The following is a 20,534-nucleotide window of genomic DNA, read 5'->3' on the forward strand; positions in this document are numbered from 1 at the left end:
CATTTGTGTCTCTCCTTCCACTGCAGATGCCGAGGAATTGTGGATTGGTCTTAATGACATCAAGCGCCAAATGAACTTTGAGTGGTCAGATGGGACTCCAGTTCGCTTCACTTTCTGGCATCCCTTTGAGCCCAACAACTTTGCAAGTGGTCAAGAGGACTGCGTCACACTCTGGGGCTCGGTGAGAGTTACGTTTGCCTTTCAAGGAGTTGTTAGGGTTGGGGGTGTAGAATACAAATGTAATTTAGTCCTCCTGCATGTAGAATGGCCATTTTTATGTTTAGTAACATTGCCGTCTTCCTCAAGTGATCGAGAATTTAGTGTACTTTCTGTGGTCTTGAGGCATGTTGTGTAATCCATGATTTGCTTTAAATTCAGTCATCGAGACATACAGCACGGAAACACACTTTGGCCCAATTTGTCCATGCTGACCAGGTTTCCTAAACTGAATTAGTCCCATTTGCCTTCATTTGGCTCATATCCCTCTAAACCTTTCCTATTCACATACCTGTCCAAATGTCTTTCAAAGGTTGTAATTATACCCACTTCTGCCACTTCCTCTGGCACCTCATTTCATGTGTACACCACCCTCTGTCTGAAAAAGTTGCCCCTAAGATCCATTTTAAAACTTTCCCCCCTCGCCTTCAAGTTTGGACTCCCCTGCCCTGGAAATAGACCTTGGCTATTCACCCTATCCATGGCCCTCATGACCTTATAAACGTCTATAAGGTCTCCTATGCTCCAGAGAAAAAAGCCCAGCCTACCCAATCTCTCAGTATAACTAAAACCCTCCAGTCTTGGTAACATCCTTGTAAATCCTATTTGCACTCAGTCCAGTTTAATAACATCCCAAGAAGGAATTGCACTGTGGGAAAGCAACTGAGTTTAGTATTCCTGATTCCTTGGGAAAATTTCACAATCTTCAGAAGAGTTTTGATGGAGCAGATTGAAAGGAGTGGAGGGTCAGCAGGGAGCAGAGAGAAGTTTTAATTTATTTGCAAAAAAAAAATCAGATGGGAAATGAAACTTTATTTTACCCAGCGGATTACATTCACCAGAAGCGTGTTTTCTGAAAGGGTGGCAGAAGCTGATTCAGTGGTAACTTGTAAAGGAAGGGTTTAGAGGGGTATGAGCCAAATGAACGCAAATGGGACTAATTCAGTTTAGAATAGAATAAGTAGTTGAAAAGCATTTGCAAGTTTGTTGGGCAGTAAGGTAAATTGAATAGTTAGTTTAAAGAATAGGTAGGGTGGGCCAATTGGCTGCCTCGTATGCTCAATACTCTTCAATGACTAAAGACAACAGCATCCAAGGAAAGAGATAACAAAGTGTGGAGCTGGATGAACACACCAGGCCAAGCAGCATCGGCTGTAGGCCCAAAACGTCAGCTTTTGTGCTCCTAAGATGCTGCTTGGCCTGCTGTATTCATCCAGCTCCACACTTTGAATTCTCAGCATCTGAGGAAACTTTTCACTTGTAAAAGGCATCAGGGAGTTGCTGTTGGCAAAGACATTCATGTGAATTTCTACAGTGGAATGGAGAAAATAATGATGGTTGGTTAATTGTGTGGAATCAACTTTACTTCATGCAATGCTGAAGGCCTATGCGAGGCAAAATGTGAGCTGTTTGCAAGAGAATGCTTTTGCAGGAGTGTGGACCTTGTGGCCTTGCATGAAACACAGCTCACAGACAACTCCACCCATCGAACAAACATTCCTAGCTCTTAACTCCACACAACCAGGGCTAATGAGATGTATCGCTTGGTCACCTATGCCAAGGATAGAGGACACCTAAACTCAGATGATCCTTACTCTGTCTCAGTCAAAGTAGGTAACCTGGCCAACACAGAAGTCTACAACACAATCATCCAACATTGTCAGACGTACTCCACGATACCCACCAATAAACATGAGTGACTTTAACAGCCAGCATCATACATGAGGAGCTCTCAACAATTCCAGAGTAGGAGAACAACTGTCAGACAGGACCCTCTGCGATTGACCTAAAATCTGTGTAACAATGCAAAGCAGCCTGGTGCATTCTGTTCCATGGCTATTCACCTGACCTTTGCTTCAGGACTCTCAATAGCTGACGAGGGCTTGGCTTCAAACAAATGTTATCCATCATCTTCTCCAACCCCCCCCACAAACTCCCAACATGGGCCAACCCCCACAGCTATCATCTATAACCTCAAATTAACTATTCTGGAACTTGTGGATCATTCATCATCATTTACACTCTGTCAGCTGGAGCCATTGAGTTATTGACCTTCTATACTAAATACTAAATACTTCTCCAGTCAGTGGAACTGCTGCTAATGCTGGCCTTTCACCTGGCTTCCCAATGCATTCTGATGGATATAGGGAGGGGAAGAGGACGTGGGGTTCAGATTGCAGTTATGAAGATATTTATCATGATGTCCTGCTACACACTGCAGCGTGTTAGTATACCCCTCAGCAGCAGGCAATTTGAGAACAGTGAAGTGAACTAATCATGTTTCCAAATGTTTTAGCTCCCATTCATTGAATTGGAGCCTCTTATGATCTGCTAGCTCTGTTGGGAATAACCTGCCTTATGGAGTGTGAATGGTAAATGTCTCTGATATGATGCATTATAAGGCTCTTGCTTTGCCTGTTGTTTACAGTGAAGGAGCTGTCTGGAAATGGTCATGGCTGGAACTAATTCAGCATCAGTGAATCTCCCAGCCTGGGTGCCAGGAATAACTTTCTGGGTATAATGCAGTCTGGGAGATATCAGTTGCTTCATCAATTACCTTCCCTCCATCCTAAGATTACAAGTGGGGATGTTTGCTGATGATTGCACAATGTTCAGTACCATTCATGACTCCTCAGGTACTGAAACAGTCCATGTTTCAAATGCAGTGAGATCTGGACATTATCCAGCCTTGGGCTGACAAGTGTCAAGTAACATTCAAACCAACTGCCAGGCTATGTCCATCGCCAATAAGAGACAATCTAACTATCACCCTTGACATTCAAAAATGTTACCATCACTGAATTCCCCCACTAACAACATCCTGGGGGAACCAATGAACAGAAACTGAACTGGACTGGCCACAAAAACACAGTGGCTACAAGAACAAGTCAGAGGCTAGGAATACTGTGGCAAATAACTCACCACCTGACTCCACAAAGCCTGTCCACCTTCTACAAGGCACAAGTCCGGAGTGTGATGGAATACTTCCCCTTTACCTAGATGGGTGCAACCTCAATAACATTCAAGAAGCTTGACATCATCCAGGATAAAGTAGCCTGTTTGATTGGCACTACAGCCAGAAGCATTCACTTGCTCCACCACTGACATTTGTTAATAGCAGCATGTACCATCTACAAGACGCACTGCAGAAATTCACCAAAGATCCTTAGACAGCACCATCCAAACCCATGACCTCTTCCATCTGGAAGAATAAAGGCTGAGATACATGGGAACACCACAACCTGCACATTATCCTCCAAGCCACCCACCACCAACACACACCATCCTGACTTGGAAGTACATCACCGTTCCTTCACTGCCATTGGGTCAAAATCCTGGAATGCCCTCCCTATGGCATTGTGGATAAACCCTCAGCACATGGACAGCAGCAGTTCAAGAAGGCAGCTCAACACCACCTTCTCAAAAGCAGCTAGGGACAGGCAATAAATACTGGCCCAGCCAGCAACACCCATGTTTGAAAAAAAACCCTCTTTGGGTATGAAGCGGTCTGGTGGGAGCCCTGGTCTGGTGGTGATGTAATACAGCCAGGAATCCCTGGGAGCCAAAATCTTTGGTGGAAAGACAACTGCTATTTGCATCATAATGACATCACTGGAGTTACATGAGAGGTCATCATATGAGTGTCTACATTGATAAATTCCTGTTGTCCTGGCAATAATGGAGGGCAGCAACACCATAGCAGGATGGGTAACTCATATTTACCATCAGTTACAGTGATAAATGGTACCTTTAGCTGATGTGACACCTAACCCTTCCCAACCCCTCAGCAGGACTAACTTAACGTGTGACTCCACTTTGTCCCAGTGGAGGTTATGCCCTGCAAGAAGGAGCTGGTGATGGACTACAAATAAATAGAAGCGCTGGATACAATCAGGGCACTGGAAGATTTAAAACAAGGACGTGGAATCTGCTGTCAACAGACCCTGAGTGATCTGAAAAGAGGAACGGGTCAAGCTGTAGGAATTGACTGTGGAGGGGAGGAGTGACAAACTCTGTGTAGGGACAGGGCAGACTGACTGACCTCTGGGTTTGGTGGGAGGTCAGTATTAGGGGCAGAGTTGAATGACCATCACTGGAAATTGGCTGGGGTATGTAAGGGAGTTGACCTGCTTGCCTTGGACTGACCAACTCTGAAGAGGGACAATGAGGAATCACCAGCTCTTTAAGGGGAGTGGAAGAGCAGGGACACGGCTGTGGAAGTTACTGGATCCGGGAGAGGGAACTGTGTCAGGGAGGAGTGATTTGTTCTACTTGGGATTATTAGGGAATAAGTGACCTGCACTGGGGCAAAGGAGAGAGAGTGACTATCTCTGGAGATGGATGAGGAATTGTAATCAGCTTGGGAGGGGCTTGTTGACAGAGGGAGCGGCCGTCTGAGGTGTAATGAGTGAGTAGTAGGGAGATTAACTTGAATCTGTAATGTATTTGTGTTCAACTCAGGAACAATTGAATGTCCGAGAGAAAAGGGATTGATTAAGTGTTATTGACCTTTACAAAAGCACCAAAACAATAGAATTTGGATATTGGTTTTGCATATGTGCGACCGGAATAAAACTCCTTTATATGAAACTGCTGCCTTAGACAAAACTTAAACAGGGATTCACAGTTAGATGATCTTGTTGTTAAAGGTTGATTTAACTCTGGGTGAAACATTCACAGGCTTTTATTAATCAGTGCACTGTTAAATAGTGACAATCAACTTGATGGTTGTCCTAGGACTGGCTAATGTATCCGTGTTTCTGACAAACACTCAGTACTCAAATATGGCACCTTCCTCTTTCCGCATCCAGGAGGGTCGATGGAATGATGGTCCTTGTAACCTCACACTGCCTTCTATCTGCAAGAAACCCAGTTGCTCCTCGGAAGAGGAGGACGAGCTCTTGGAAGACAATCTTGGCTGTACAAAGGTCAGTAAATCAACACTGTCCTGTCCACCTCACTCTCCTTGCCCTCTCCTTCTTTCTCATTTGCACCTTTGCTCTCCTCACTTTCCTTATTTTCTACTCTCCATCTCATCTCCTTCTCTTCCTCCCTTCCCCCTTCCACCCCTCTTCTCACCCCCACCCCTCTTTCCCCCCTCCAATGTCCTCTGATGACCAGTTGATAACCTAGCTGTCCCACTGATCTCGAGTATCAGGAATTATCACGATCTACATTACACTGTCAGTCAAAGTACAAGCCTTTTCCTTGAGAGTTTGTTCATAGATTAGTACCACACAGTCAGGCTCAACTGTCTAGTTATCACGCATTATGTACTATCTCCCAGTGTTAGAAGTATCTTCATTTTAAATTTTTAATGAGGCCTTCCAGCAATTCACTATTAACAGGTTAATAGCAGACTGGTGGTTATCACCCATTCACATTGCACTGCATATTCTATTATTACGATATTCATGACTAGTTTTGGGCACTAGGTTTGTACAGATTGGATGTAGCGCTGCTTATAATGTTCTTTCAAAAGCAAATAGCCACTGGGTTGGACAACCTAACCATGTGATGAAACCTGTCGGTCAAAGTAACAACCAGAGGAACCAGATGTGGGCTAAAGCAAGACCCTCACCACCTTCTGAAGGCCAACTAGGCACGCACAATAAATACTGGCCAGCCAATGATGCCAGTGCCCCTTAAAAGAAGATGAGTTTTGGAATTATAACTATCTTAACCTGTGGCTGTGAAAGTTTGACTATTTGAGTTGATTTGTCAGTTTCCAAACATCAGAATTGCAGCCTAGTTAGTGTTGAGAAAGAAGAAGATGAAACTTGCCTCCCTGCTAGAGGTCTGGCACAGACTGGCAGAGATTTGTAGGAGTTGGCAAGTTTACAGTTTGAGATTTGTGATAATGCCAGACTGTTGAATTGCCCCGTTAAATGGTTCCTGATGTTTCAATTCCTGTGATGTGTTCGCATTTTTATTGTAGTTGGCTTCTGCCCCTCCTGATATTGAAGGAGGCCTTTTGGTTCATTAATCTATACGAGCTGTCTAGATAGCATTGTCAGTCTAATTGTCACACCCTGTCCCTGCAAGCCTGCAAGTATATTTCCCTCAATTACCCATCCCGTTTTCTTTTGAAATCCTTGATCGTCTCCAGTTCACCACCCTCATAGACGGAGAGTTCCAGATCATTAACACACACTGGACAGAAAATGTCTTCCTCATAGCAGTTCCCCCCTCAACCCACCACCCTGCATTACTTGCCATGAATCTTCAATCTGTGCCCCCTAGTTCATATACCATCAGCAAATGAGACAATTTTTCCCTGTCTACCTTATCCTGGTATAATCTTGTACATTGCTATTAAATGCTCCTTAATCTCCTTTGCTCAAGAGAGAACACCTTTTCAGAACCATAGAATCCCAACAGTGTGGAAGGAGGCCATTCAGTCCAGTGAGTCCGCACTGACCGTCCAAAGACCAACCCATCCACCTACCTTATCCCGTAACCCCACATTTACCATGGGCTGTCCACCTAGTTGACACGTCCCTGAACACTAAGGACAATTTCAGTGTGGCCAATCCACAGAATCTGCACATCTTTGGACTGTGGAAGGAAACTGGAGCACCCGGAGAAAACCCATAGGAAGAATGTGCACACTCCACGCAGAACGTTGCTTGAGGCTGGAATCAAACCTAGGTTCCTGGTGCTGAGGAATCTGTGCTAACCGCTGAGCTGCCATGCCATCCTTTTTCAATTAATTGGCTTGCACAGATTTAGAACATAGAACATACAACATAGAACAGTACAGCACAGAACAGGCCCTTCAGCCCACGATGTTGTGCCGACCATTGATCCTCATGTATGCACCCTCAAATTTCTGTGACCATATGCATGTCCAGCAGTCTCTTAAATGACCCAAAATGACCTTGCTTCCACAACTGCTCAACGCATCCCATGCTCTCACAGCACTCTGTGTAAAGAACCCGCCTCTGACATCCCCTCGATACTTTCCTCCAACCAGCTTAAAACTATGACCCTTCGTGTTAGCCATTTCTGCCCTGGGAAATAGTCTCTGGCTATCAACTCTATCTCTGCCTCTCATTATCTTGTATACCTCAATTAGGTCCCCTCTCCTCCTCCTTTTCTCCAATCAAAAAAGTCCGAGCTCAGTCAACCTCTCTTCATAAGATAAGCCCTCCAGTCCAGGCAGCATCCTGGTAAACCTCCTCTGAACCCTCTCCAAAGCATCCACATCTTTCCTATAATAGGGCGACCAGAACTGGACGCAGTATTCCAAGTGCGGTCTAACCAAAGTTTTATAGAGCTGCAACAAGATCTCACGACTCTTAAACTCAATCCCCCTGTTAATGAAAGCCAAAACACCATATGCTTTCTCAACAACCCTGTCCACTTGGGTGGCCATTTTAAGGGATCTATGTATCTGCACACCAAGATCCCTCTGTTCCTCCACACTGCCAAGAATCCTATCCTTAATCCTGTACTCAGCTTTCAAATTCGACCTTCCAAAATGCATCACCTTGCATTTATCCAGGTTGAACTCCATCTGCCACCTCTCAGCCCATCTCTGCATCCTGTCAATGTCCCACTGCAGCCTACAACAGCCGTCTATACTGTCAACGACACCTCCAACCTTTGCGTCGTCTGCAAACTTGCTGACCCACCGATCAAGTGTCTTAAACTGAACTCATCCCATTTGCCTGCATCGGGCCTATATCCCTCTAAACCTTTCCTATCCAGGTAGCTGTCCAAATATCTTGTAAATATTGTAATTGTACCAGCCTCCTCCCCATCCTCTGGCAGCTCATTCCATACACGCACCACCTTCTGTGTGAAAAAGGGTGCCCCTCATATTCTTTCTCCGCCCCCACCTTAAACCTGTGCAAGATTTCTACCTTGTTCCACTACCATTACCACAGTGTCGACTCATTGCCATTCCCTTTCATCCAGTTTGCGATGTAAAGAGATTGTAAACAATGTTTTAAAAATGTGAGTTTGTTCTTGTTTATTCAAATGATTTTTTTCAACAAGCTTGTGAATGGTAATGACCTGGTGCTGTGCACTCAGTTCTTTCCCATTGAAATCAAGTGAGCTTTCTATTCCCATTGGAGTAAAACCCCTTGAGAGATTTAGTTGACTGTTTTCCGTCACCCTCCTTACACTTGAGAGGATGAGTTCAATCTCCCTGATTTGAAAGAGACAAAGGAGAAATTTCTGCACCCAGCAGTGATCTTTATGAAGACATTACTTACCACTTGTTGAGTTAAACTCCATTAATCTAATAGCTGAGCTCATTTTGAGCTTCTGACCCTCCTGGCAGCCTGTGTTTCCTTTGTTACTTCATTCTGTGCCAGGAATGATTTGCTACAATCAGCAAATTCTCAGTTCAAGAGTATTTAGACTTAGACTTTTTTGTTTGATTCCCAAACTCATTTTCTGAAGTTAATCTTACAATTCTTGGTGACTAGGTGATCTTCATTAGGGAAGAAAAAGCCATCTTGGCACAGGCTCAATGGTGCTATGGACATAAGGCCTAAGAAGCGTGGTACCATGGCAAGAAATTTCTCTAAACATGCAGTCTGGAGAGACCAAGAAAGAATATCAGAATAAATCTCAAGAATAATATGCAACAGCTGTATCACACCAAACCTTTGACTGCCCCTCCCTCCCCACCAGGAACTAAAGGGGTAAATGGTGGAATAGAAATTTGATGTGAGAGGTTGCATGCACAAACTGGATGGTATACTGTCTGCCACAGCTAATATTCAGCTTCATTTTCTTCAGTAGATTGGAATATCAAGAGGGTTTCAAAATGGGAGACTATTGTGTCATGTCCTGCTTAACAATGCCACCTACGATGAGATTATCTTCCAAGTATACATCAAATTAGATGGTCTTTCACCCTTTGGCTTGAAGCAGGGTTTGTAAATGGTGGTGTGTGGCCTGTCCACCACCTATTTGCCTGTGTGCATCCTACCCACCTGCACATTTGCCTATCACCCAACCACTCCAATGTGTCTCCCATTTTAGGAGAATTCGTTGGGACTTTGTGACCCACTGACTGTGCATATTGATGCCCTTAAAGTGGCCAGTTAAAGGTTTGTGGCATGTTAAATGGTTGCAGGGCAGCAGTAATCACTGAAGACTTGCTTCCTTGGTAAGGAGGGAGTCCCTCATGTCTGAGGAATCCTGCCCCACATGTTGAGCCTAGAGGGTAAACAGTGAGTTTTGTGGCCCCTTGCTTTTATGGCCATTAGAATTAGCAGACACTTTGCATGAGGTTTGTTAACATGTATGAGCACCCTCAGATGGTGGGAGTGGGGTTTCTTCATATCCTCCAGTCTAGTATCTTTAGAGCCCCAAAAGGCAGGGTGCCAAGGTTTAGTTCCATCTGAGGCCATCTGAGATGGAGAAGGGAATTGATATAAAGCCATCAGACTTTCTGCAACACGTGTTCCCTGGGACTGGAGGAGTACAGAGTTCCTTTTTACACGCAGTCAATTGGAGCACAAATTCTCTCATGGTTTTGAAATACTTTCCAGATGCTTGGGATTAATCTCAGATCCAAATCTACTTGCTAAGTGCATTGACGTTAAAACCTGCCAGAATAGTAAGAATGTTACGTTTTGCATATGAACTAGCTGAGCAGCAACAGACATTAATAACAAGGCTTGGAGGATTGGGAGGGAAAGTCACCAGAGTGTTCTGTTGTAATGCAATATGTTTTCAGAACAGTAAAAATGTTGCTGTTTTGCATCTTGAGCTCCCTTTCAGAAACAGGATCCAGGTTTCTTATGTCAAAATACAACTGCTCAATGAAATAATTATTGTCCTTGTTTAGCCGCTTTTGGTTACAACCCATAGATGATGCAGGTCTGTTTATGGAAGCTACCAAGTTGAGAGCAGGAATACCATTAATATCAACACTGCCTTTCACTTGTGATGTAAACATGTATAATTTTCAATGTTATTCAGTATTAGTTTGTTTCTGCATTTTTTTGTGTGTCTGAAGTTAATAATTAACTTGCAATTATTTCTCTAACCATGGCAATTTCTTTCAAAAGCAGTTTTGAAGCCTGGCTGTAGAGTGAATGGCTTTTGTGCTTTGATGGACCTTTGTTTATTTTAGAATATTTGTGATACAGCAAGAGTCTTAAAGGTTTGCTCAAGAGTTCTGAACTTTGTCTTTTTTAAATATAAGGGAGACTTCAATAGCTAAAAGAATTTTAATTTCACTTTTGAGCTGGAATGGAGCAGTCCTGTGAGGTTCTTTGAGTAGGAAGGCTATGTAAAGCAATGCTTCTGAGAAAGAAGTTATTGTGAATTAGGTTAGCTTGGAGTGAAGAATTAGTGTTAGTCCTGGATCAGAAGTGCTGAGATTTTAAAAAATCAGAGTACACTGAGTATATTGAAGCTTAGGAGTGTGGTAGCCCCAGGAAGGAGCCATTACAGTTCCAGTCTAAAATCTGAGGTTACAAGTAATTTAAACCTAACAAGTTAGAAGGTACAGGGGCTTTGTTGTGAGTCTTATACAAGTATAGTTTTGGGAATTGTACTGGAGGTATATTAGGTGAAATCTGGTTTGTTTCTTTTCAGTTTATAAAGGAATGTTTTGGGATTAATGGGATAATACTTCTTTTGTCTGTTTAAGAATCTTTGAATTCGTATAATAAATTTGGATTATTCTATTTTAACAATTTATTGTAATAAACTTCATTTGTTAAAGCAAAATCTATAGCATTGTGTGCTTATGTTTCAGTGAGAGACCAGTTTGTTAAAATCAAAACAAATAAAAATAGGATCTGTCAAGCCTGTCAAGGTTCCTGTCTGGAATCTGAGTTGTCTGGTAATAACATCAGCTGGGATCATGATGGACTGCTCTGACCGGTATAGTAGCACATCAGCCTATTTGGTTTTTCACTAACAAAGCATTTCCTCTGCACTTAGGGCTGGAGGTTGCACGGCTCTTCCTGCTATTTTGTGGGTGAGGAATCAGTGACCTTTGACCAGGCGTTGAAGAAATGCACAGGACAAAGGTCGACCCTCGTGACGATTCTGAACAGGTACATTTGAATTCACACAAAACTGAGGGTGAACAGCTTGGACCTTGCTGCTCTGAACGACTCCAGCACCAAAAAGATAGATCAGTGTTGCCAGGGCCGCTCTGCATTCCTGCTTTTAATCACTCTGCCATCAGTGTCTGTGCCTACCGCTGCCTAAGCCCCAACCTCTGGAATTCCCTCCTTACATCTGTATATTTCTCGAACTCACTTTACATCCTTTAAGGCACTCCTCAAAATGTATCTTTTTTTAACCAAACCTTTGGCCATCAAACTCACAGATCACCTCATATGGCTTGGCGTCATATGTTATTTAATTCTACTCTTGCGAAGCTCCTTGAAAATGCATTCTATAAACATGAGCTGTTATTTGCAAATAGCTTATTTGTTCCTTCCTGCCATGTGCACCTTATTGCGATCATTCTGTCTCAGGAGCTCTTTAGGTCTCATAGCAAGCTGAGGGATTCATTCTATATATCGCATAGTACTCCAGTTTATATAATGACTTTATCATAGTGCAACATCTTGAACAAAATTTGTATGGTTTAAACAAAATTTGATATTATGTCTCGTTAAGGGATTGGACAGGTGACCAAAATATTGGTGGTACAAGTAGCTTTGAAGGAGCATTGTAAAAGGAGAAGAAGAGAGGGGAGGAGAGATTTAGAGCCCACGGAATGTGCCCAAAGCCAGGTGTGGAGTACTGCAGAGATCTTGGAGCTGAAATAGGTTACAAGCCCAGGGAGGGGCAATGCTATCGTGGCAAGGATGAGATTTTACAATTGAGGCATTGTTTACCATTGTTGCCTCAGCAATGCATCTCGGACCCAATCCCATAGTGTAAACAGATCTCAGCTCCTCTATGAAGAGAGAAAAAGCAAGGGATGACTGGACAGTGAGCTGCAAAATAAATTATAAAACAAGTTATAAAGGCACGCATTGAGGAGATGTTTCCACTAGCACTGGAGACCACAGCAAGGACCACAAATATAAACTAGGCACTAATAAATCAATTGCAGACAATAAAAACTTGAAATGCTGGAATCCAAGGTTGATAAACAGGATGCTGGAAGAAAACAGTAATCCAGGCAGCATCTGAAGGAAAGGAGCAGTCAATGTTTTGGGTATTACTCTTCTTCAGGAATGGATGTGAAGGTAGGGGGGAGCTTCAGATAAACAGAGGGCGTGTGGGGTGGTAGTGGAATGATGGTAATAGGTATGACCTGGTTAGTCAATGGGAGGGATAAAGCCAGTTGGTGGCTGGAAGGGAGGGTCAGAAGGTGGAATGGAAAGGAGAAGGTTGGGCTAGAAAGGGACCCTGGGGATTGCTGAGAAGGTTGTTTGAAATTGGAGAACTCACTTGTGAGTTGTTTGGGCACCAGAGCAGAAGATAAGATGTTGTTCTTCAAATTTGTGTTCCAAGTCACTGCAACACAGGAGGAGGCTGAGGACAGACATATTGGAGGGGGAGCTGGCAGGGAGTTGGCACGGGTGGTGACTGTGTAGTTAGGTTAGCTGTTACAGCCCAGGTGAAGATGTTCTCCTAGTCTATGTCTGGTCACACGAAGTAGAGAACACCACATTGGGAACACAGGATGCGATAGACCAGGTTGGACAAGATATAGATCGAGCTCTGTCTCTCTTGGAAGAACTGTTTAGGGCCTTGAATGGAGTTGAGGGAGGTGGTCTGTGTGTGTAGGCAGTTTTTGCATCTTTTACGGTTACAGGGGAAGGTACCGGGCAGGTTGAAGTGGTTGATGGGGAGTGCGGCGTGAGCTAAGGAGTGGCGAAAGGAATGGGCCTTGACGAAGGCAGAGAGGGGTGGGAAGCGGAAGATGTTTCAGGTGGTGGGGTCTAATAAATTGATACTTTAAGGATAGGCTGGGACTTTTTTCTTGGAGTGGAGAAGGTTGAGTGGTGACCTTATAAAGGTTTATAAAATCACAAGGGGCATAGAGAAGGTGAATATCAAAGGCCCTTTTCCCGGGATAGCGAGTCAAAAACTAGAGGGCATAGGTTTAAGGTGAGAGGGATTAAGATATTAAAGGGACCAGAGGGGCATCTTTTTCATGCAGAGGGTGATATATGTATGGAATGAGCTGTCAGAGGTAGATGCTGGTACAGTTACAACATTTAACAGACATTTGGACAGGTACTTGAATAGGAAAGGTAGAGGGGGATATGGGTCAAATACAGGCAAATGAGACTAGTTTAGTTCGGGGAAACCTGGTCAGCATGGTTGAGTTGGACCAAAGGGTCTATTTCCATGCTCTAAGATTCTATGATAGGGAATTTCTGAAAGTAGTTAAAATGTTCAACTACTTATTCAAGGCATAATTGATTAGTATTTAATGGGAAACGGAATGAATACACAGTGGAAATAAAATTAAAGACTATATTGATGGCGTTAACTAATGGCAGAGGGGGTGGAAGCTGAAGGGGAGTGTTAAGACTGGAATGGGCTGGTTGGATTGAATGGCCTGTTTCTGTGTTTTTAAGTTCTGTGCAAGTCTGGCCGTCCTTTAAGCAGAATGGCAGTTTTCTCTTTCCCAAGTTGGTTATCTTTACACTGCACCCACGTGTGAAGTTACGAGGGGTAAAACCGAGCTGTGCATCCAGTGGAACATGAACATCAATTTAAGAGATAGTAGGAACTGCAGATGCTGGAGAATCTGAGATAACACGGTGTAGAGCTGGATGAACACAGCTGGCCAAGCAGCATCAAAGGAGCAGGAAGGCTGACGTTTCGGGCCTAGACCCTTCTTCAGAAATTCATTTCTGAAGAAGGGTCTAGGCCTGAAACGTCAGCCTTCCTGTTCCTCTGATGCTGCTTGGCCTGTGTTCATCCAGCTCTACACCGTGTTATCTTAACTTCAATTTAACTTTTAGAAAGCCAATGTCACTCAGCACTGATAATCAAAAAGTCACACATTTGCATTCAAGGTATTCGTTTATGGGAAAGATTCTTGGAGTGTTGAGGAATATTCCATTAATCTAATCTGTTCTCCAGAAGCTATGTTTTACTGTCTTGAAGTTGCAGTCCTTTATTACTCTGGTCTCTGTGATAGTGAGCAAGTCCTGAACTACAGAGACACATGGAATGAATCCTTGCAGGATCCAGTTGAGAATTCCTGCTCCTTCTGCTCTTTTGAAAGAATGTGCAGGACAGTATTGTATAAAACTTAACTCTGGTCTCACCTGGCCGTTTACACATGTACCCTGCTCTGGCTGTTGCGTTTAACAGTGTGAGGTACCATGAATGCTGCAATTAAAATGCACACACAACACCAAGTGTGTGTTTAGACCATAACAATTCAATCTGACTTAAAAACTCCTCCTGTGCCTGTTCTCAGGAAAGATAAAGTAGTGAAGAGGGAGCCAACACTTATTGAGAACACTGTGGGATCCCCCCACCCCATCAATGCCAGTTTATTTCCCCCTTCAACCGTCCACGACCACCATCATCCCAAATAATCACCAAGTACTCCGTGGCTTGCAGAGGGACTGGTTAATGTAAAATTCATCCCATTGGCTATGGATGTTCCAACTGATGAAGGTGCTCCTCAGATGACGTGGGTTTGCTTTATAGTCGTGTGAAATTGTCTAGTTATTTAGAGCCAAGTAGCCAAGGGATATCATCTGGGGTACATAAATAATTGGACAGGAGTATGGTAACGCAATTTCTACGTCTTTCATAATTTGGAATACCAGCATCTGGAAGTTTGAGTTTACCATTAAAAGTGAAAGCTTGTGAGGATTAGTTAATCTAATCTGTTCTTCAGAAGCTATGTTTTACTCTTTTGAAGCTGTTGTCCTTTATGACTCTGGTCTCTGTGTCTCTTGTTAGATTTGAGCAGTCGTTCATCATCAGCCTTATCCTTGGTCACTCCGGCAACTTCTGGACAGCTCTACAAGATGCCAACCACCCGGGGGTCTTCCAATGGATGGGTGGTGATGCCGTCTCGTTCACCAACTGGAATCTAAACCAACCAGGTAACTGCGTGGCTCCTTTAGACTTTGCCACTCAAGCAAAAGATTTTAGCAGGCATCACCTTGCAATAGCACCTCTGCGGTGGATTTCAATTCAACACCTTTGCAGGAAACAGTTGGAGAATGTGACCAAATAGCTATGTACATGGATCCATTCCATTCCCCTCACTAGCCTTGGGAAATAGTGTAAGATTTTAGTGGAGTGGATTTTCTCTGGATATAGAGTGAGAATTTACGTTTGTACAAAGTCACATCACATTGTCTGAGAAATGGCTTCAAATGTCTGGATGACCACTTTCTGCTCCTAACTCCTGCCCTCCCTTTCTCCTCGTACTCCCAGGGAGTGGCCCAAAACTCCTCAACCCGAATTCCAGATCCATGATGTCTCATTGTATCAGGTCAAGCAGGAGGTTTTAGCAGGATGTCTCTTGGGCATTAACCTCCTCATGATTACCGAGTCCTGATCCCCTCCCACCAACCCTCAGTTGACAGTCAATTCTGCTGTAGGTTGAACACTGCTTGGAAGAAGTACTGAGAATGACAAGGCCACATAATGTACTCTCAAAGGCGTCAATGCCCATCACCAAGAATGGCTTCATAGGCCCATTACTAACCAAGCTGACCAAATAATAAAGGACATAGCTGCCAGACTGGGTCTGCAGCAAATCATGAGGAAACCAACATGTTGTGTGAGGCCGTTTTAGGAAGGGTAACTGTAACAGGATAAAACTCTTAATTAGTATTGAACGTGAAGTAGTTAAATCCAAAGCTAGGGCCCTAAATCTGAACAAAGGAAACAGTAAACATATCAGGCATGATTTGGCTGCAGTATAATGGATAACTTGATTAAAAGGCATGACAGTGGTTAGGCAATGGCTATTATTTCAGGAACAAATACTGTGCTTCAATATTATAAAACCTTTCCGAACAAAATTACAAGAGACACAACGATGACTAATGATAGAGATTAAGGATAATAGATCCAGAGTGGGGCCCTATACAGTTGTGAGGAAAAGTAATAAGCGTGACCATTGAGAGCAATTAAGAATGTAGCAAAGACCAAGACTTTGATTAAGAAGGGAAAAACAGAATATACATAAACTTACAAACAACATAAAAGCAGATTGTCAGAGCTTCTAGAAGTATGTAGAAAGAGAAAGATCGATGAAGACAACTGTAACTCCCTCACAGTCTGAAACTAGAAGGGGAATGTAGTTCTGTAATCAGAATTTTGGGAGCTAAGTAGAAAATTAGCAAGCAGAACCTATTAAGTAGTAATCTCGGAATTACGTCCGGTGCTACATACATGTGAATAGAGAAATAGGAAGTTAAACAGATGAATGCATGACTGAAAATATGGTGCTTGAGAAATAATTTAGATTCCTCGGACACTGGGTCTAGCTGTAGAGAAGATAGCACCTACGTAAACTGGAAGGATTGCATCTGAAATAAGCCAGGACTGATTTCCTGTGGGCTCTTTTTTTCTGATGCTGTTGGGGAGAGTTTAAATTAGCTCAGCAAGGGTGTGGAAACCAGGGGATAATGTTAGGGAGTAATACCAGACAGCACAAAATGCCATGAGAGGAGATGGCAATAAAATATAGAATAACAAATTAGTATGTAGAGTCAGGGTTAAGGAGAAAATAACAAATTCTAAATCAGGGTTACTGTGCATATATATATATATATATATATATATATATTTATATGAATGCTGTGCATATAGTTAATAAGATTGGGCAGTTACATGTACAGATTGCCATGTAGACTTCTGTTGTTGAGGCAATAAGAGACTTGTCTGACGGTAGTTCAAGTCTGGAGGACAAATGTCCTTAGTTGCAAAATGTTCAGAAAAAAAATAAGAAAGACCTAAAAGGAGTTGCATTTTTGGTTAAGGACAGCATTACAGAAGAAAGAGGGATGTTTCAGAGGATTCAAGAATAGTATCAATTTGGTTAGAGCTAAGAAACAAGAAGGGTGTAGTTACATTGGTTGGTGTAATCTATAGACCGCTAACAAGTGGGAGGGATGTAGAACAAATCTACAAGGAAGCTACAGAGATGTATAAATGTCATAAGAGTAATTATAGCAGAGAATTTTAATTTCCAGCGTAGAGACTGGGCTAATTGTAGTGTAAGGGGCAGTGGCAGGCAGGTGTTTCTCACATGTTCGGGAGAATTTCCTCCAGCAGTATATGTCAAGTAGAGCAAGAAAGAAGTCACCGCTAGACCTGGCTCTTGGCGATGAGGTGAGCCAAGTAAATCAGTGACAATGGAGTAATATTTAGGGCCTACTAATCAATACAATCATGAGGTTTAGGGTGACAGTAAAAAATGACATTGGCCAATCAGCATAAGAATAATCACCTGTCAGAGAGCCAACTTCAATGAGGCACGAAGACAGCTGGGATGAATGAACTAAAATAGGAGGTTGATAGTGGCCGAGCAATGGGCTACCTTCAAAGAGGAGATGGTTTAGACACAGTCACGAAATATTCCCTCAAAAGAGTAAGGTAGGACGGTCAAGTCCAGAGCTCCATGGAGACAGAAATTAAGTTAAAGAATAAAAATACGCTTATGACAGGTGTCAGGCAGAAAACTGTACGGGTGATTGAGAGGCAAGGCCATTGGATATCTAAAAGGCATTCAATACTGTGCTACATAACGTGTTTGTGAGGCAAGTTTTAGGCCCTGGAGTAAAGAGACAGTAGAAATGTGGTAAAAATTGGTTGAATGATAGGAATCAGAGTGTAATAGTCAGTGAATACTTTTTGATTGGAAAGTTTATAGTGGAGTTTCCCAGGCATCGGTATTGAGACTCAGCTCTGGTGAAGAATCAGCTAGATTCAAAATGTTAGTTTGCCCTCTCTCCATGGATGCTGCCTGACCCGCTGGGATCTCCAGCATTTATTGTTTTCAGATTCCAGCACCTGCAGTAATTTGCTCCTACTTTGCATTGAGATCCTTGCTTTTCTGATATGTATAAATGATTAAGACGGGTGGGGTTTCGAAGTTTGTGGATTACTCAAAACTAGGGAAAACTGCGAACTGTGAGAAAGATAGTGTAAACCTTCAAAAGAACACTCCGTTGGTGGAGTAGCTGGACAGGTAGCAAATATAGTTCAATACGGAGGAATGTGAAGTGATGCACTTTGGTGTAAAACATATGGAGAGACAGTATCAGATAGGGCGTATTATTCCAAAGGGTATGCAGGAGCAGAGGCCTAAGTGTCTACATACATAAGTTATTAAAGGTGACAGGACAGAGAAGAGAGAGCTGTTCATAAAACTCACAGTATTAAGACATACCAGATTTGAAACATCAGCTGTTTCTCTCTCTAGATATTGCTAGGTCTGCTGAGTCTCCGTTTGTTTCAGTTTTTTAGGCTTCAATACTGGGGCATAGAGTACAAGAACAGAGAGGATATTATGAACTAACAAAAGGTCAGACTTCAGCTGGCGAATTGCAGCCACCCTGTAAGGATGTGAGTGCATTCAAGAGAGTGCAAAAATGGTTAACAAGAATGGATCCAGGTGTGAGACACTTTAATTATGAGGAAAAATGGGAAATGTTGGGACTGGTTTCTTTGATGAGGATAAGGCTGAGGGGAGATTTGATGGAATGTTTCAAAATCATGAGGGGCCTGGATAGATTGAATAGGAGAAACTTGTTTCTGCTTGCAAAATGATTGAGAAGCAGAGGCCATTATTTTAAAGTATTTTGCCAAAAAAGCAAATGCAAGGTGAGAAAAACCTTTTTCACACAGGAAGTTAGGGTCTAAAATGCACTCCCTGGAAGTGTGGTGGAGGCAGGATCAGTCGAGGTATTTAAAAGGGCATTGGATAGTTATTTAAATAGAAACAACTTGTGGGATTGTGGGTAAAGGCTGGACATAGGTACTCAGTTAAAGTGCTCAGAGTTAGAGCAGATACAGTGGGCCAAATGACCTGTCTCTGTAACAAAAAAAATTCAGTTTTACTCTGCAATAGGATAATTAATGATGATGAACCAAGGAAATGGCAGAACAGTTTAACAATTACTTCAGTTCTGTGTTCACAGAAAACATGAATAACTTCTCAGAAAAGCGATGGAAACAACAGCCTGTTCCGAAGGAGGAGTTGAAGGAACTCAGTGAGAAATTAACAGGGCTGAAGCATTAAGATAGAGGATCAGCTGTGATCATGTTGAATGGAGGAAAAGGCTCACTCGTCCAAATAGCCCCATTTTTCTTTCATTTTCTATGTTTATATTTTTCTAACAGTCAAAAATCTAATTGACATAATTCCTACCAATCCACTTGAAGCAGTTGCATCCACCCAAGACAGTATTGAGGAAAGTTACCATGATACAGTCCTTGTGGAGGTGAAGTCCTGTCTTCATATTAAGGATGCCCTCCATCATGTTATAGAGTTATAGAGCCATAGAGTCCTGCAAAGATAGGCCCTTGGGCCCAAACTGGTCCATGCCGACCAAAATGTCCATTTCTCTGTACTTGGCCCATATCCTTCTAAATCTTTCCTAACCATGTATTCATCCGAATGCCTTTTAAATATTGTTATTGTACCTGCCTCAACCAATTCCGCTGGCAGCTCATTCTGTACATGTACCACCCTCTGTGTTAAAAAAACATTGTCCTTCAGCGTCCCATATATTCTTTCCCCTCCTACCTTAAACTGTTGCCCTCTAGTCCTCAATTCCCCAACCCTGGGAAAAAGACTGGGTGCATTCACCCTATCCATGCTTCTCATGATATTATATGTTTCTATAAGATCCCCCCTCAGTCTCCTATGCTGGAATGGAAAGCATCCTAGCTTGTCCAGTTTTTCCCTATAACTCAGTCCTTTGAGTCCAGGCAACATCCTTGCAATTTCTTATGCACTCTTTCCAGTTTAATAGCATCCTTCCTACAGCAAGGTGACCAGAACTGAACATAATACTCCAAGTGTGGCCTCGCTAATGCCTGTACACTGCAACATAACTTCCCAAATTCTGTACTCAGTGCCCTGACTGATGAAGGCAAGTGTGCCAAAAGCCGCCTTCACTGCCCTGTCTACCTGTGACTCCACTTTCAGAGGACCGTGCATCTGAATTCCTAGGTCCCTCTGTTACACTACACTCCTAAAGGTCCTACTGTTCACCATGAAACCCCTACCTGGATTTGACTTTCCAAAATGCAACACCTCAAACTTATCTACATGAAACTCCATTTACCATTTCTCGGCCCACTTCCCCAGCTGAATCAGATCCTGCTGTAATTTCTGATAACCTTCCTCCCTGTCCACGATATCACCTATT

The 20,534-nt window shown here is 42.9% G+C and overlaps 1 protein-coding gene across 1 annotated transcript in view; it reads left to right on the forward strand.

The window, feature by feature from the left end:
* mrc2 (mannose receptor, C type 2) overlaps positions 1-20,534 on the forward strand; it is a 248,976-nt gene that overhangs the window by 124,283 nt on the left and 104,159 nt on the right. Inside the window, exons 8-11 of the mRNA XM_048560554.2 lie at positions 27-181; positions 5,028-5,144; positions 11,137-11,252; positions 15,097-15,242. Coding sequence (XP_048416511.1) covers positions 27-181; positions 5,028-5,144; positions 11,137-11,252; positions 15,097-15,242 — 534 coding nt within the window. The remainder of the gene's footprint in view (positions 1-26; positions 182-5,027; positions 5,145-11,136; positions 11,253-15,096; positions 15,243-20,534) is intronic.

Source organism: Stegostoma tigrinum, chromosome 31, assembly GCF_030684315.1.
Source record: "Stegostoma tigrinum isolate sSteTig4 chromosome 31, sSteTig4.hap1, whole genome shotgun sequence".
NCBI lineage: Eukaryota > Metazoa > Chordata > Chondrichthyes > Orectolobiformes > Stegostomatidae > Stegostoma > Stegostoma tigrinum.